The 17,434-nt window shown below is 40.8% G+C and overlaps 2 protein-coding genes across 6 annotated transcripts in view; one reads left to right on the top strand and one right to left on the bottom strand.

The window, feature by feature from the left end:
* The first annotated feature begins 1,458 nt into the window (after positions 1-1,458).
* Positions 1,459-5,229, top strand: l3hypdh (trans-L-3-hydroxyproline dehydratase). The gene is given in 8 exon segments (XM_029462659.1): positions 1,459-1,605; positions 2,205-2,590; positions 2,592-2,685; positions 2,772-2,941; positions 3,859-3,981; positions 4,075-4,212; positions 4,527-4,598; positions 4,600-5,229. Coding segments are annotated over 7 exon segments (1,029 nt in total). The 5' UTR covers positions 1,459-1,605; positions 2,205-2,212; the 3' UTR covers positions 4,654-5,229.
* Positions 5,087-17,434, bottom strand: part of daam1b (dishevelled associated activator of morphogenesis 1b) — a 43,850-nt gene continuing 31,502 nt past the window's right edge. For 4 of the 5 annotated variants that reach the window (XM_029462653.1, XM_029462655.1, XM_029462654.1 and 1 more), the window contains exons 7-26: positions 17,244-17,354; positions 16,993-17,096; positions 16,200-16,266; positions 15,957-16,074; positions 14,902-15,040; positions 14,636-14,694; positions 14,345-14,532; positions 13,120-13,428; positions 12,912-13,019; positions 12,001-12,030; positions 11,618-11,715; positions 10,911-10,995; positions 10,401-10,507; positions 9,575-9,663; positions 9,134-9,302; positions 8,804-8,911; positions 8,598-8,658; positions 8,336-8,467; positions 6,925-7,095; positions 5,087-6,546 (exon numbers count right to left, since the gene is read on the bottom strand). In XM_029462653.1, the coding sequence (XP_029318513.1) occupies positions 6,334-6,546; positions 6,925-7,095; positions 8,336-8,467; positions 8,598-8,658; positions 8,804-8,911; positions 9,134-9,302; positions 9,575-9,663; positions 10,401-10,507; positions 10,911-10,995; positions 11,618-11,715; positions 12,001-12,030; positions 12,912-13,019; positions 13,120-13,428; positions 14,345-14,532; positions 14,636-14,694; positions 14,902-15,040; positions 15,957-16,074; positions 16,200-16,266; positions 16,993-17,096; positions 17,244-17,354 (2,466 nt within the window). In that variant the 3' untranslated portion in view covers positions 5,087-6,333. The remainder of the gene's footprint in view (positions 6,547-6,924; positions 7,096-8,335; positions 8,468-8,597; positions 8,659-8,803; positions 8,912-9,133; positions 9,303-9,574; positions 9,664-10,400; positions 10,508-10,910; positions 10,996-11,617; positions 11,716-12,000; positions 12,031-12,911; positions 13,020-13,119; positions 13,429-14,344; positions 14,533-14,635; positions 14,695-14,901; positions 15,041-15,956; positions 16,075-16,199; positions 16,267-16,992; positions 17,097-17,243; positions 17,355-17,434) is intronic. The other variant, XM_029462657.1, reaches the window with a different exon arrangement.

Here is a 17,434-nt window from a genome sequence, read left to right as displayed (position 1 = left end):
TTAAGCACCAGCTTGCATGTCCTGCTGGACTCTGGCAGACGAAGAAATGTCTTGCATTAAACACTAGACTGCATGCAGAAATCCCTTTTGTAATGTCACCTTAGCAATACAAAAACCCAGGGATTCTGACTTATGAGGCACTTTTATGGTTCTGTATGTACTATATGTGAGAATGCCAAAAAGAAACTAACAATTATTGAACAAACAATTAAAAATAAATACCTATTGTTAGGAAATTGTCGAAACTTCTTAGCCTAATAGGAGCTGAGGTCAACTCACCTATTTCTGTATAGTTAATTTACAGTTGTTGGCAGCTGACTAAAGTGTTAGGGGAGAAGGTTCATCTGCCATAACTTTCATAACTATTTAAACAACCTTAACTTGCTTATGTGCTAGAGAAAGCTGGAGCTTTTCCACATGCATCGTGTACGTTAAATACAGTTCTCCCTTTAGTTATTAATTGTCAGGTAATAATATGTGCCTTACAATAATAAAGCCTCATTCAGGGTGGATTTGGTGAGACAAAATCAACTCTCTATGGTTTTTGAACATATGTTTTATAATAGAAATGTTACCCCCGTTTGTGTTTTACCCCCTTTTTTGGAGGATAATGGAGGATTTTTAAATCTGTCTCTGAACTATGCATTCATTTAATGAACTGTTTAGAAACTCTTTAAATTGTGTTTGAGCTTCATTCACATGCATGTGAAATAGGAATAGTAATACAACAATGTCGGTTTAATAATAGATTTTTATTGTAAATGATCAATTTTCTGATATTGATATTAATTTTCCTTAAACAAGACGGAAATATTTCGACATGTAGCCTAATTGCAGCACTTACTGTATATTCCTTCATGTAACTATGCCTCTTGCTCAGGTATCTTTTCTCTTATGTTGAACTTCAGTTTTGTTTTCAGTGTGAAATGATTTAATCTTTGCTTACTGCAAATCATGTTGTTAGATTGCAGAAGATGTTAAACGATGGGTTAATACACACTGCTATGCAACACTTAATGACCCAGCTCTGCACGTGGTGATGCAAACATTTGCATTCGTTTATTTTGTTTGGATAAAAAGGATGATGTCCATGAACAAGCAGCATGGTTACAGTTTTAGTTCAAGATGTTTTTCTAATTTTCTGTGCGACTGTGAATCATCTCAGTATGACCTGTGAGGATGTAAGCATGTGGCTGTTGGTTGATTCAGTACATATATTTTATATTACATGTATAAATACCGTTGCATGCATCCGGGGAACCTGTCAACAGTGAAATTAATAATGAAAACTTATGCCTGCTCACCATCTGTTGTTTATTCTCCTTATATCAATCAAAGCATTAAAATCACCAGTACTGATATGGAAACAGTAGTTTATACATAATTTAATTATTTATTATTAAAGCATGTTCAAAAGTCTGCGAACAAAAGCTTGCGTTCAAATTTATATTATTAATACATTCTAAGCAAATTGAATGTTTTTGCAGCCATCCAGAACAGAAGGGGCAACTATTGTTTTATTGTTGTCTTGCGAACTGAAACACGCATGCGTAAAAACAACCACGAGGGCTGAAGTTTGACCCCTACCGAGAAAATCTTAAACGGGTAAGACTCGATATGTCTTTACTGGATAATATGTTCACATTTGTACAGTTTACTGAATAATTACCACGGACAACGTTATTGCATACTTGAAATGTTTTACTAGAAATGACCACGAGACAGACAGACCATATCGCGCATGTACACAAACAAGATTGCACGTGCAGAGAATGCACGGACGCATGTCGGACATCCGGGTATTTTAGATTTACTGCATCTGACATAGGCATAGGCTGTATAAAATATATTGGGACATACGAAATGTCTGTATATAATATATTGGGACCTACGAAATGTTTTTTTCTGGCAGTATGGTGGTGTGGGTAGGTACTGTAAACATGTAAACATTGTTAGTTTTAGCTAGGTATATGTCCCTACATCTAGAAACCTCTAAAGAAAAGATAGTTTGCATTAAGTCATTTATTTTTCATAGTGTACTGCACCAAGAGGTGCCCAGCCCACATGGGCTTATAAGACAATACAAAAAAACCAGAACAAAAATAATACACTTCCAGGAACATCAGAGGCACAAATGATCTACAATAATGAGCCAAAATGATGTTAGAAAACAAGCTTTCTGACAAAGCACTGTCTCAGCACAGAGTTGGAAATGCAGCTGCCACCTCACGAGGGAGATGAGCTCTCAGTGGTTGACATGCACACGGGTGGAGAGCCTTTACGGATCATCCACAGTGGTTACCCAGAGGTCAAAGGTGACAGCGTGCTGTCCAAAAGGCGGTATGTCCGGGAACATCTGGATCATCTCAGGAGGATGCTGATGTTCGAGCCACGTGGACACTACGACATGTACGGGGCCCTGATCGTGGACAGCGAGCTGCCTGAGGCGGACCTGGGGGTGCTGTTCATGCACAACGAAGGCTACAGCACCATGTGTGGACACGCCGTCATCGCACTGGGCCGCTTCGCTGTGGACTACAAACTGGTGAAAGAACCGCAGTCACCAGAGACTCAAGTGAACATACACTGTCCCCTGCGGTCTGGTGAAGGCGTTTGTCGAGTACTCTGATGGTAAAACGGGTGGAGTGAGGTTTCTCAGTGTGCCAGCGTTTGCATTTGCTACAGGTAGGACACACTCACCCTGAAGAACTTGTGTTGTTATAGTTGGTGTTTTTATAGTCTGCAGGATTCACTGAATAACTTTTCACCAGATGTGACGGTGACTGTGGAAAGGTTTGGTGATGTGATGGTCGACATCAGTTACGGAGGAGCGTTCTACACCTTTGTAGACGCCCAGAGGTTCGGCCTTGATGTGACCAAGTCCAGGACTCGAGATCTGGTGGACGCAGCCACAGCGGTGACCAACGCTGTCAAGTCTCAGGTAGGGAGTTCACTTTGTACAGCTGACAGGAAAAAAGAAATTGCGTGTTAAATGACTACACACTGTTAACACAGTGCAGATGCAAGTAGAAAGCGATCTCCGCCAGCTGTGTCTCCATCTCCTTTCAAACAAAGCAGCGTTGAATCTCACTCAATTGTCAAAAAAACCCTAAAAACTGATTTATTCATCTCGTATTGTGCCTAACTTTAGTGGATCATAACATATCGGGTATGGAATTAATTTGCAGATGGTCCGAAAAAGGCTAAAATGTGGCCTGCAACAGACGATGTAAGGCTTGTTTTTAGCCGAGCAGATTGCCAGAAAGGCCTTTTCTTACTGAAGCAGTTGTCGGCTTGCGGCTCCTAGAGGCCGGTTAAGAGGAGCGAGGAGTCAGCAGTCAATGACGATATAAAACGTTTAAAAAAAAAAATAATAGGTTTTTCAAACATTGGGAATGACCACAACCATGAGAGGTCCTTGAGCGTAAAAGATATTAGGCTGATGGGTTCAGTAGTATTAGCTGTGGACAGGCTGATGGACGACCCCCCCAGGCGTACGCCCTGTGGAGTTTATAACACAGTATGAAGAACGTGGTAGAAAGAGTTAGATTTTCTGTGTTACTTTATGAAGCATTATTTAGAGCTGGACACCCCTATCTTTATAATTTACACTAATGAAGGGAACACTAAATGTTGTGTCATGCAGCTTAAATTAGTTAGTTAATCATAACATTTCTGCTAAAGTCATTACTAATCATAAACATACGATACATGACCATTTATTTAGAGGGCTCTTGAATGTAAAAAACATGGAACATCTCCGCAGACAATTAGCATCTGTAGATGTGAAGTATGTCGGCTTTCCTTGTCCCAAGTTGGCTTTTGTTGATTTGACATTTTTGAGTTATTCTCTCCCAGGTGAAGTTGCACCACCCAACCAGCGATGATCTGGCCTTCCTCTACGGCACCATCCTCACCGACGGCAAAGATAACTATTCCTCTGATCCCACCGCCAACATCTGTGTGTTCGCTGAAGCTCAGGTACTTTACACACACACACACACACACACACACACACACACACACACACCCTTTGAGGAGAGCAATCTGAAACTGGTTTAAACGTGGTCTCAGGTGGACCGGAGCCCCACTGGTTCTGGTGTTACGGCCCGAGTGGCTCTTCAGTATCACAAAGGTCTCATCCAGCTGAACCAGAGCAGGACGTTTCAGAGCGGAGCCACTGGATCCCAGTTCACAGGGAAAGCTGTCGAGGTACCACAGTTTTCTTCAATACTTCCAGCCGTCACAGCTAAAATATCCGATAATCAAATAGGTTGGATTGTCATTAAATTAGAGACTTTCTAGGCTTGTGGAATATTTGTTTTCTATGTTAAGAATTTGTATTTCCTGGCGGTCTTTAACTGGATTCCTACGTATGAGAACGAGAACCTTTCTGACAACAAAGACTTTTGTTATTGTGGTTCTGCGATCGCTTCAAAAACATTTAGTCCATTTCTAAAAAATACAACTTACAAACTTCTGTTCACAGAGGCATGTTTGAGATTCTCTTTTGTGTTTCTGTTCAGGAGACCAAGTGCGGAGACTTCAAGGCTGTGGTGGTGGAAGTTGGCGGCAGAGCTTTTTACACCGGTGTGTCACGCTTTCGTGCAGGAGCCAGATGACAAGCTGACTCAGGGTTTCCTGCTGAAGTGAGACTCAATCATAGGGTTTGTTATTAAATATGTTTATACGTGAACAAAATTGTTATCATTGTTTCAGAAATCATGTTTCTTTATGAGTAAATCTCACATTCCCTGAGGCAGCTTTCGACAAATGGGGTCTCGTCCAGGACGCAACAAATAAATAAATGTATTAATTGTAAGAGTCCGACAGCCTGGTGGAGGTCTGGTGTTCGGTACAGCTGCAGTTACTGACCACTAGGTGGAGCCCTGAGCCTGGTGGCTGTCAGAAATATTCTTCCATCACTTTACTTTTTGTCCACTTTCAGGGTCCTGGTGATAATAAATGACTTTTTGACCCAACGTAAATACTGCATAAGAATTCATTCAAGTGCACATGCTAAATTTCCCTCGGGATCAATAAAGTATCTATCCATCTTTTTGGCTTAATACAAAAAACTCATAACTGTTTTCTCCCATTTATTATCATCAGGTCATTGTACAATGGAAGGCAATAGTTAAATTATAAAAGTCCAATGGAGGCGTTTGACACTGGATGGATTCACACAGCGGACACAATCAAAGGTTTCACGTCCACATGTGATGTTTTCTACACGAATGAAAACATCACATGTGGCTCACACAGGCTTTCAAATCAGGGTTTTGCTTCTCTCTTTTTTTTTTTTGCAATGTAAATCCAGCCAGTGTACAGAAAACATATTTCATCTATTCAATAAAAACGTAAAAGGAGGGCACTCCCTTCAGAGGGGAAAGACAAAAGTATTGCATCGACTGGGTATGGTTTTAATGGCATTTAGCATAGTAATTATGAATTTTATATGTGCATGTGTAACAAGCACGCAACCTTATATATATAGATATATGTAATCTATGACACGAGTGTCCACACTTGTTGAGAAATTGCAGATTAGGCCCAGGCCTTAGAGAGTACCCACTCAACAATTAAAACAACAGAGTTAAGGCCAGCTCTTAACAGGAGAAAGTTCAAATAAAACATACAGTGATCAGATATATAAATGCTGCACGTCAATAATGATGAATAGAAAATAAACTTCTCAGCCGCGTCACTTGCAGTCGAAACCACGTCTGTCTAACACCGGCAGCGTCTCAGTCCTGTGATGGTTCTGACTGCAGGAGAACAGCAGCGTCAAGAGGAAGTTCAGATTTAGTCTTTCTCCAAATAATGCTCTCTTGGACCACTCCGGCGTGAAAGCGGCCCCCTCGCAATCTATGAAATCCGTATAAAATGGCCCCTCGTGTTTTTATTGGAATCATCTTTTAGAAGGAGTGATAGCTGCACATTTCACTCTGTGCATAGATTCTGACGTACAAAAACAGCACAGAACGGTTCCTATCAAACAAGCGTGAGCATCTTTTACACCTGGAAACTTTTTCAACAAACATCCTGCTCTTGCACGACAACTTCTTAAAACATTTCGTTTAACCAATCTGATCCTCCGGCGGGAATTATCTGATTTGGTCATTATTAACAACTTTTGGCTTCAGCTCCGTTTAACATCAAAGTCCTCAGAGGATGAAAGGTCTGAACATGTTGTGCTGTGTGTGGCTCTGCAGCGATGATGCAAGGCCGAGCTGGGTGGGAGCGGAGGAGGGTGCAGAGGAATGTGCATGTCAGTTTGACCCAGAGGGAAACCAATGATGAGCAGGGGTGGGCGAGCAAAACGAACCCCGCTCAGAAGTTGAGCTTTGTGACCGGTCGCTCTCTGCTCGCGTCTGTGTTCTGGCTGTTGATGCGCTTGCGGTTGCGTTTCATCTTAGACAAGTCCTTGTCGAAGACCTCGCCTGAACGCAGCGCTGACACCAAGTCGTCAAACTCGCCGCCGTCGTCTTCCCCGTTTGCCTTCGCTTTCCGGGCCTTTCGCTCCTTCTCCCTCTGCTCTTTCAGCTGGTGACACAGAAATATAAATTATTGTATTTAAAAACCTTTTTTAACCTCTGCATTAAAGGAATAGTCTGACATTTTAGGATAAATACACTTCGCTTTCTTGTCCAAAGATAGTAAGAAAAGAGCTAATAACTATTTTGTCCAAAATGTCCAACAGCAACACTATTTAACTGTAAAGGCTATAGTAGCAGCAAACCTCAATTTGACTATTTGTACAAGAAAGATTGTTTTTTTCTTTTCTTCTTTCAAAAGTTTCGCTTTAACTCAGAATTCATTTGACTTTCTAGAATATTTCAGCTTATACTCCACAAGTATAGTGTTTTATAACTGTGGTTCTTTTTGTCAAGGATCATATGGAAACGGGGAATGTCCACACACCTGAGCTTCCATTTTGGCCCTGCGCTCCTCCTCCTCTTTGCGTTTTCGCATGTTCTCGTTCTCCTGCTGAGCCTCAGTGAACGACTGCAGGAACTGGTCAAAGATGCCAAAGAACTCATCCGGCTGCATCTTACCGGCATCCTCACCGAAGTGCTTTACTGCCCTCAGGAACTGGAGGACCAAAGAGAAAGGGGCACACAGGGAGAGATTTACAGCGGGACACAGTAGAACCATGTTTTACTCTCCGTCTTTGACTGTTTTACAGGAGACTCGTTATGGCTCAGCTCTTTGATATAAGAGCAGGGTACCAGTGGTCGGGCTTTGAAGCCCGTGTTAACCCAGATATGACCGGCTACTGATTACAGCTGAGGCCAGAGACTGGAGCCAGAGCCCAAATTAAGGCAACGTGTTTGTGGAGTGTTTTTCACAGTAATTTAAAAAGGACAACATCCAGATGTGAGATCATGCTGAGAACATACAAGATGTGTAGAGATGTGTCCGTCACACGCAAACGTTCAACCATCAGGTTGAGCAAAGATGCATTTAACTTAAAGTAAATGATTTGTTATCGGTCAAATTAATAGTTCATTAAGGGTTGCAACCAACAAATTATTATTCTGCCAATTTCTTTCTAGATTAATCGTTTGGTCTATAAACTGTCAAAAAGTGAAAAACATCTTGGTATTTATGCACTGCGACGCACAAACCAGATGCACGGAGCTGTTTAGAGGGTCAGCATGTTCTCTGGATCCCAATAATGAGTACAGAGCATTAGTGTAAACACTCAAATATTTAACTGTGGGACTTCCTAAATGATTCCTAGAAACGAATGTTTGCCATGTGACCCGCTGAGCACAATGCAGCTCACACTATAGGGTAAAAGAAATATGCTCGAGATAAAAAGTCTGCACCAATAAATGTGGGCAGACACATAAATTTAGGGTGTCAAGCGCTCCTTAGAAAGGTGAATATGCTCAGGTTTCTGGTATCAAAGAGCATCAAAATCCAGGTTTGTTTCCGCTTTTGTTTTTGTACTACACATCAGCGTTATTCATTTCCACAAGGGCCACTCGCATTAAAATGTAATAGTGATAAAAACATTCACAGATGAAATAGGTGCAACATAATTGTGTAAAATAATATCCTCTACTCCTCGTTTTCTCTTTTGACCTGCACACATGGCACCGAGCAGGCTGACCAATAAAACGTCAGAGTTACTGCGGCAGGAAGCTGAAACACTTCTCTCCTGCTGTTAGCTTTCCTACAGAAGGTGACTGATGAGGTCGATGTGGCGTGTAGCAACAGCTGCTCCGAGAGGAAATGAGATGCAAGCTTTCATCGTCTACAAGTGACAGCGGTGATGTCCTGCCCGCTCAAACAAACACTCAAGTTTTCGGCCACCGTGACGTACCAGTTCCTTGGCCTCGATGAGAGAGTCCTCCACGTCAGAGAAGCTGAAGCTGGCCACAGTGATGAACTGACTCACCACCGACACAAACTTGTCGCCGAGCTCCTGCGGTCGCTTCTGCTGGTATTCCAGCTCCTACGAGTGAACGACATCGAGGAGAGAAAAGTTGAAGTAAAAATTAAAGCACACTAGACCTGCAGTGAACATTGTATAACAGCAAGACCTTTACATAACATGTGTTATGTCATCGATCTTTGTGACTCACACTCTCCACACTCTTCAAGCCGCTGCGCAGGTTGCCGATATCTTTCTCCAGCTCAGTCATGCTTCAAAGAAAAATAGAAAAGCGATAGTTTTACTTATGGTATCGATCGTTATCGGGACTAAAAAGGTCAGATCGGTGCGTCTCTAATCCAAAATGGGAAGCATACAGAGTAAGTCGTGCAGCAGGTTCTCCACAGCGCCACCTACTTGACTTTGGCGGCATCCGAGAGACTCTGCAGGTCCTCCTGGAACATCAGGACTTTGGGGTATTTCTTCTCCAGGATTGTGATCAGGTAGTGCAGGAGAGTGATGTTTCTGCAAACAGAGACGCACGGACATACTGAGGGCGGACCAACCTTCAAGGCAGTGAAACGTGCAATATATTGCTTTTATTATGTACGCTCAGATATAAAGAACCATATGGAGTTTTAATTTATATCACATTCCCTGTTCCAGATGTGACCTTTAAACTCGTCACGCCGTTCTCTCTGTTACTGCCGGCGAGGTTTGATGTTACAATTGAATTTATTTTCTTACTTGTCGATGCTGGATTTGGTATCGGCGATCTTGTTGAGTGAAGACACCTTGAAGCCGTAAGCGTTCCCCCTCTGACCTTTGTTCATGTAGTTTCCAAAGGCGAGCACCACCTCCAGCAGCTGCTTCAGGTTCCTGCTGTGTAAGATCTCTTTAGACGCCCGGCTCAGAGCTGAGACAGGAAAACATAAAGAAAATACATGTTTTTAAGTAATTAAAGGTGTCAGACTTATTTTTAGACATAGGTGCTGCAGCTTGGCAAATATGAAATGGTAAAAATATAAAACAGAGATGCTTCAAAGAAGAATACTGTTCTTACATAACACAGATGGCTTTCCATGGTACAAATAAACAGCATACAAATATCATTTTAAGTTCTTTGTACAAAAGACAAAACATGTTTGTGTTAATGTCACTGGTGTATGAAACTGAATCTTTCCCCACCTTCAACTTTGGGTTTTAGCTCAGCTATCCTCTCTGCAAACTTCTTTTTGAAGTATAAGGACTGTAGCCTCTGCTGGTAGTGGTTTATTCTGGACAGGAGATGGAAAATGTGTGTCAGAGACAAAAATAGACAAAAATAATAGATTATAAAACAGGGAAATCCACCAGTTTAGATAAAAGCCACAAACATGGACATTGTGTTCGAGTACAAATAAAGTTCAAGCTTACGAAATGGCACATATAAAGTTGTGGTTATGACGCTTATCTTTGGCAGCGTTTTCCATTTCAGTTTATAAACCAGCGACTCTCTAATGAATACCAGAGTGGCATCTGTCCTCCACTTCATTCTGTACTCTGAGTAAACTCCAATGACAAAAAAAAAACTGGCAAACTACAGTAATTATTAAAGCTAAACAAAACTGACTTCTGCATTTAACTGACACATAAGTTTCTATTGTCTGTAGGGGCGTCAGTTACTTTAGTTTCTAATCTGTGCTTAGCTGGTCTTAAAGTATTTATGCAGTTAGTGGCCGAGTTGAGACACGTTTCCTTTGTTCCATTTATCACACAGGACTTATTACATTACAGTTATTACATTACGGACCAATTTATTCACCAACAAAATGAAGAGTGATTCACAGATTCAGCTATTGTTCCCTGCTAAGTGGAAACCCATGTATCATTTCACTTATCTGCTCCGTCAGAGGAAACAATGGCCATTGTTTGTCAGCAGATCTGATCTGCTGAGTGTTGCGCTGACCTGAAGCTGTAGGTTAGAATACGTTTCATACAGAGTTAAAAAAAACAACCTTTATGGCTGAAGTACCTGCTCATCTCATAGAAGAAGCGGTCAGCTTTTGCCATTCGGTCGAGCTCATGTTTGTGCTCCTCCAGAAGATCCACGTCGCTCTTCTCTGGGACGAACTTCAGCAGCTGATGAGGCAGGAAAACACATTACATTCACATTACATTCAAACAGTACACCTGTACTCCTCTGTCTGTGTCTGTTAAAGCAAATTGTCATATATATTTTTGCAAAACTTTGGTTTAAGCTTTTTATTTTAAAGCACATTAGGTCTAAGGCCTGTCGTATGAAATGTGCTATAAAAATAAACTTGACTTGAATGTCATCGTTTCGCTCTACAACAAAATCTTTCCTCAACAGACTAAACTGTCACCAGAGTTGTAGCACATGCTGATGTTTGGTACATTGCACAATTTGATCAATGGCTGTGAAATCACTAAAGTGTCGCTGACAGGCATGGACTCTGCTGTTATTTTTGGTAAGCAATCAAAGTGCAATCGCTGAATGAAAGCACATATGATTCATCAGTACCTGCTCCAGCATGTCTTTGGGAAGGTCCTCCTGCTCGTCCATGGTGAGAATGGCTCTCTTCATCTCCTCGTTGGAAAGCTTCAGCCTGCAGCACAAAGCAGATGGACGCATTACTTTACGACAGCTTTAACTCACATTTAAATCCTACTCACATAGACGTACACATTTTATGTTCCTATCATTTCTAAAGAAATTGGCAGATGAGCTGTTAAAAAAGAAAACGCCTCATCTGACTGGAATAACTCTGAGATTTATCACTTCTTCAAGACATGTTTGCCACGTTTAACTCAAATGTTCCTGTTTTTCTTTTTGATTGTATTTATCTTTATCTTTTATTACTATTTTGTGCTCATCTCATTTGTTCTCTCTACCTTGTGAAGTTAAGTACTATTGTCATAGTTGGATTTGGTCAGGCAGTAATTATTTCCCCCCTTTTAGTTTCCTGATGTTTGTAATAAACATCTTCTGCAGTGGGAGTGGTTTGGGGCTGTGGGAGAGCCTCGTTTGCTTATATGTGTCACTGTAATGCCTGTGTGAGTGTTTTTATGCTATTATATAATTATATATTATTGGTTTAGTTTTGCATTGTCTCTTGACCCCATTGAAAATGAGTAATTTTGAAAATAAAATGAATTTCAGAAACAGTGGCAAAGAAACTCCATCATAGCACTCTGTTTAGAAGTGTTATGATGCTGATGCGAATGTACCTTGAGAGCAGGATGTTGCAGTTTTGAGCTCGACGGCCGTCAATGACCGACAGCTCCTTTACTTTTTTAGAGCTCAGCGTGTCGTCTTCTGCCTCTTTCTGTGAGCAGAAAGATGATGAAGAGGTTAGAGCGCAGCACCTATTTTAACGCGCACAAATTCATTTCAGTTACAGTCATCCACAGGCACACGACAACAAAGACAACACACACGCATCCTTAAATCCCAGACAAGACACACAGGAAGGTCGTCACACAAATAAAGACACAAAAAGTCTCACAGGTCATGAGACACATTTAAAGACGATAGGACACGACGTATACAACATAGAAATAAAGTCGGATTGAATCCACGAGTATATCTACTGTACTGTAAGAGCACTTACCTGTTTGCTGTTATTGATCATAAAGAAGTCCTAAAAGGCAGGCAAGAAGCAGGGAAGATGTAAGCACTCATTAGAATAAGTAAAGCAGTTACGTGATTGCAGCCCATAAAAACAAACAGCAGGTGAATCAAAGCTCATTCGGCACTTAGATGACGATGGAGTAATTAAGTGAGCAGCAGTGAGACGTGAGTGGGTGTGCAGTTGATCAATACGTGCTTATAGTTCATATGCTGTGCTCATCAAAAAAAAAAATCAATGTCCTATTTCTGTTTAAACTAATCAGGCACAGATCACAGAGGATCTACATTTAGCAAATGTTTTTCTTTGCGTTTAAGGAAAGAGACACTTTCACTTAATTCATTTCCAATTTTTTTTTTACATCTTATGTGTGTGTTGGTCATGCTTCTTGAACTTTGAGAAGACATGCTCATTTCACTTCTGTAAGACTAATGAAGACACTACTGATTATGCATACTGTATCTAGTAACTGCAAACTCACAAGAAAATAAATGATTCTGAGCAGCGCACTCGTGCATTTTCAATCACATATGGCAAAATGATCAAAACCACAAACAAAAACAGCATTCCATTCAAATGTAAGAAGACGTTTAAGACTCAAGCATGGAAGTTTGCATCTATTAAACCCCCAAATATATCCGGCAATTTCTCCCTTCTACTTTTATGACTTCAGACTTTTGTTTGTTTATCTCTCCCCTCTTCCAACTTTGCTTGAGAAATCAAAAGTTGCAAAACCAGGGAAATTTTAAATAAATCTCAAGCCAAGTCTAAATCCAAAAGAAATGTGAGCCAGCTGAGCCCTCAGCCAGTGAACCAGTCTACCCCCGGCCCTCTCTGATACTAGACGGCGACATTTAGCGAGCTGGACAGATGAACTGCATCGTCCTCAGTACCTGCTGTCTCTGATAGGCTGAGAAGGTCTTTTCAATGTCATCCAGATCCAGGATTTTGAAAACCTTGGCATCGTCCACCTCCATCCACACAGTGCCCTCCAGTTTATTCTGAGCAGAGGACAATAAGACATTCATACATCACATTCTAAAACAAAAGCACCAATTTATTATTATGTATATTAAACATTTCGCTCTTCGTGTGCCTCACCTCAGCTAACTTTGCCCAGTTGAAGGACTTGAGGGCATTGGACGGCTGGGGAATGTTCTTCTTCTTCAGGGAAGGTCCTAGGGGGGCTCCTGGCGGGGGAGGGATACCTCCGATGGGCGGGTGGCCAGGAGGAGGCGGGGGTCCACCGGGTGGGGGAGGTGGGGGAGGTGGAGGAGGCATCATGGCCCCAGGGGGCGGCGGTGGGGGTGGACACATACCTCCAAAAGATGGTAAGGGTGGAGGAGGCAGAGGACCACCGGGGGGGCCGGGGGCGAGGGGAGGACCTCCAGGAACAACAGCTGCCTGTCTCTGCAGCGAGATATAACACAATCTGAAAATGTTGCAGTTTCTAATAATACAGATAAAACTGGACAGGAGAATATCACCAGCCTTATCAGCGACACTTTAAATCATTTAAACATTTCATGTTTCCGTACAAACCCCTGAGGACTGTGGCGCTTCATGCTCATTTCAAGTGAAAGGCCTTAACCTGCGACGAGGAGTCACAAACTACAAAAGGTGGAACCATTGTCCTGGATTACAAATGTTTGTGGGTCTAGTACTCTAATTACTTTTTGTGTACCATGGTTTTATTGCCTTACTTTTTACAATTTAGGTAGTTTCTTATTAGATTCTTTCTTAAACTTGCATTAAATTCCTCCTTGCTCGTATAAATACATCTTGTTTCATATATATTTCAGGTGTCAAAATCTTTTACATTGTACAGAAAATATTTTTTTCTATTTCATTGATGAGTTAAGGTTACACTTGTGATGTGGTTACATGAAAAGTAATCAGGCTGAAATTAATAAAAACACGCACTTATAAAATTACTATACCTCTTATTAATATATTATTATTGTTTATTTAATTTTTTTATTTTCCTTGAACACTTAATGTAATTTAACTTAATGGTGTTAAACTATTTCAATGTATGTATGACTATGTTCTTGTATGTTCCATGTTAAAAAACAATTATAATAAAACACTAGACTAGATGTAATCATAATGATAATAATATTAATAAGGGGTAAAAAGTGATACTTTTTCAGGCAAGCAACACCATAAAGCAACAAATCAATAAACAATAGAATAAAAGTGTCTTTGCCTCTTATGTGAACTCAGTGATTGTGCTTGATCCACTGCTGGTTTTCGATACTCAACACGATATTCAATCATGTTTTATTTTAAGCTGATTATGAAGTGAATATAAAGAAGGACGTACGATGCTGAGTTCATGCAGTCGGGCAGTGAGTTCGGACACTTGCTGTTTGACACTCTTGTGCTCGGTGCTCTCCTTTTCCAGCTTCTCTTTCATCTTGTTGAGCGTCTGCATCATGTCCTCTTTCTCCTGAGTCTTTGCGTCACATTCACGCTCCTTCTTATCAAACCTCTGCTGCAGCTCGTGGTGCTCTGTGATGGGAAGTCACAGCGATAAGTTCATCATATTGAGTAAAAAATTCCTAAATAAAGGATTTTATTTGTTAATTATATTTTCATTTATAGTCTTACAAACCTTTTCTCATTTTCTCCGCTTGCTCTTTCCACTGTTTGACCTCATTTTCATTAACCAGCCTGCAGAGAGGATGACACACATAATGAGCTTCAGTGAACATCTCCTGTCTTTGTTATTCTGAACATAAAAAGGGAAGCTATTTTTGAGCCAACACTGTTGAGCATGTGGCTTATTCATTTCTCATCAAACACGTCATTGTTCCACACTCTTCAATCTGGCAGCCAAGTACTTGTTCTGCCTGTTTCAGAGGAAATCAGAGGACTCACATCCGGACAACGTTCTTCACGTTAAAGTTCTCCAGTGGTGTGACGTCGGGGTCGTGACCTTTGTCGTTCTGCAAGACCATCTGCTGGACGATACGATCCAACAGCAGCCAGTACTGCACCGTGTTACCGCTTCTCTTGTCTGGTGATGAGAGGGAGGAAGAGTTGGGATTAGGATCTCAGCTTTTGTCTCAGAAAGTACAGAAACAATTGGATCCACAGCGGCTGTTTGACTATGATGAAACAAAGGAAGGGGCACTATAATTAGGTTACAGCGCGGTGACACACGTCTGTGTTACTGAGACAGCATCCATCATGGAGGACAACATGTTTACTGTTGTGATTGGTATTTAGCTCGAAAACACACACAGAGATACATTACTGCTGGAAGGCATCCCGTCATTGCTCTTTACTATATTCAGTCATTTTCTCTTTCTACTTAAGTACCATAACAAGCTTGCACTTTATTAACTCGTGTGTATGACCGCAACTCTCGTGTTTGCGGCTGAAGTGTTAATTATACGCTTAATGCCTCAGGAAAGGGACTATGAGGGGGTGGGGGGGGGATTCTAATAAAAAAAAAAACACTTATATGGCGAGGTGAGCGTTAAAGAAAAAGGCGACTGCAGGCGTTTGGTGGCTCTTTGTTTTCAATTCAAATTATGTTGGAAATCTAGTTCATTGTAGTCCGACTTAATGCTTTTTCTTTTCTAAAGAGAATAGAGTTACAAAACCTGAACATTAGCCAACAAACAGTCTCCGTCTTTAAGTAAGAAGAGTGCTCAGTTTGGCGGGGAATGTGCTTATCCAAATTGTGGACTAACTAATCAAAAAGTCAACATCCTTATCTTTCTGGCCAGAAACCAAAAGGTACAGAGCGATGTGTGTTTTATGGGAGTAATACTACTACCGTGTTTGGAGCCTCATTATATTTTAGGATCATTTAAACTCACCAGGTTTTTATTCACATTTTACAGCACAAATGATGTAAGTTACAGTATTTGTCCAAACATTGAACAGTTCGCAGTCCAGTAACGAGTAAGTAAAGAAACACTCACGTGGCATGAGGAGACAGTGATGCAGGACAGACATAAAGTGCGGGTGTGCATCTGTGTGGTTCATCTTCTTGCGGATGAGATCAAAAACTTGGGTGGCACTTTTGGTGTCTATATGTGCCTGGAGGAGAAGAAGTGAAACAACAGCACCATGAATATTTCCTGTATTATAATATTTTTTACAGTCACAAATAATGCGAGAATAATGGTCAGGTTGTATAGGGTTTTTATTTTTCTTCTCCTTACCGACTCAAAACGTTTTGACAAAGCCAGCTCATCCTCGTTCCGCAGCATCTCAAAGTAGTCTAAATGCCTGAGAGTGTGAGAGGAAAAAGACTAGATTAGAGAGGGAGCCTGAGAATGTGATGCATTTCTATATTTAAAGTTTTACTTGGCAAGATCTCTCTGCAAAGTAGAGACAAAATACTGTTTTTGCCTTTTTCTGTGTACGACTCAGCTGTTTTTAGGCACGACTAAAAGGTTTTATGACTGTTTTCTTAATCTAACTCTTGGTGTGAGGTATCACATGCAGTAGGCAGGAGGAAAGGCATAAATTACCTCTACACCTTAAGTTGTTAATACTAGGAATTTATCAACAAAATGAGAAAGCTTTAATTAACATAAGCTTCCTCCCTGCTAAGCGTCTCTTTATCTTGGAAAATATAAGGACAGTGGCCAGTGGCTCAGGGACAATTCCTGCCTGCCATTGAAGAAAATCACTTATATTCTTAAAAGGTAAATGGCAGGCTTTTGAATCTATTTGGGAAGCTTTATTGAAAAAAAAAAATATATTTAAATATATTTAATATTTAAAAATATATATTATTAATTTATTTATTTTAGTAATGTTGTTTTTTTGCCTTCTAAATTTAAAAATCAACAAAGACAGTGAGAAAAAAAGTCTTCAAACTTAATCGCTTATTTCTTTGATTTCATGTTGTTCAACTTGTGATCAATAGATATTGACTGGCACCAGTCTGGAGCGGGTTCATTTGTTTCAAAGCTCGAGACATTGCCTTTTCTTTCTGTTCCAACTCACCTGTCTAATGTGGAGTTTTCATGAGAGCGGAGCTTATCGATCACAGGTTGGATCCCCAACATGAGAAACTCATATCGTAGGTGGATACGGAATTCCAAACTTGTCTGTATTTAAAAAATAAATGAGCAGGAAAAAAAAGGATGCAAACAATGTTTAAAGAGTCTCTTGAATGAGTGGCTGAGGGACACGATGACCTTCTCGTATGAAAGGAAGCTTAAAAGCTGTCTAACATATAATAATATATAATTCACCTCTCCGGCGCCTTGACTCAGCACAGCATTTATAAAGGACATGATGGCGGTTTTCAGGTTGACCTCATCTCTGTATCGCCCCGTACTCCGGTCCAGATCGTTTATAAGTGTCTGTGGGATGACAGGTCATTACAGCTGTTAAATATCTTCACACATCGTTACTTTTAAATGACTTTAAAACCGCAACTGTG

The sequence above is a fragment of the Cottoperca gobio genome, chromosome 24 (genome assembly GCF_900634415.1).
Source record: "Cottoperca gobio chromosome 24, fCotGob3.1, whole genome shotgun sequence".
NCBI classification, from domain to species: domain Eukaryota; kingdom Metazoa; phylum Chordata; class Actinopteri; order Perciformes; family Bovichtidae; genus Cottoperca; species Cottoperca gobio.
This window is presented reverse-complemented; position numbering and strand designations above follow the sequence as displayed.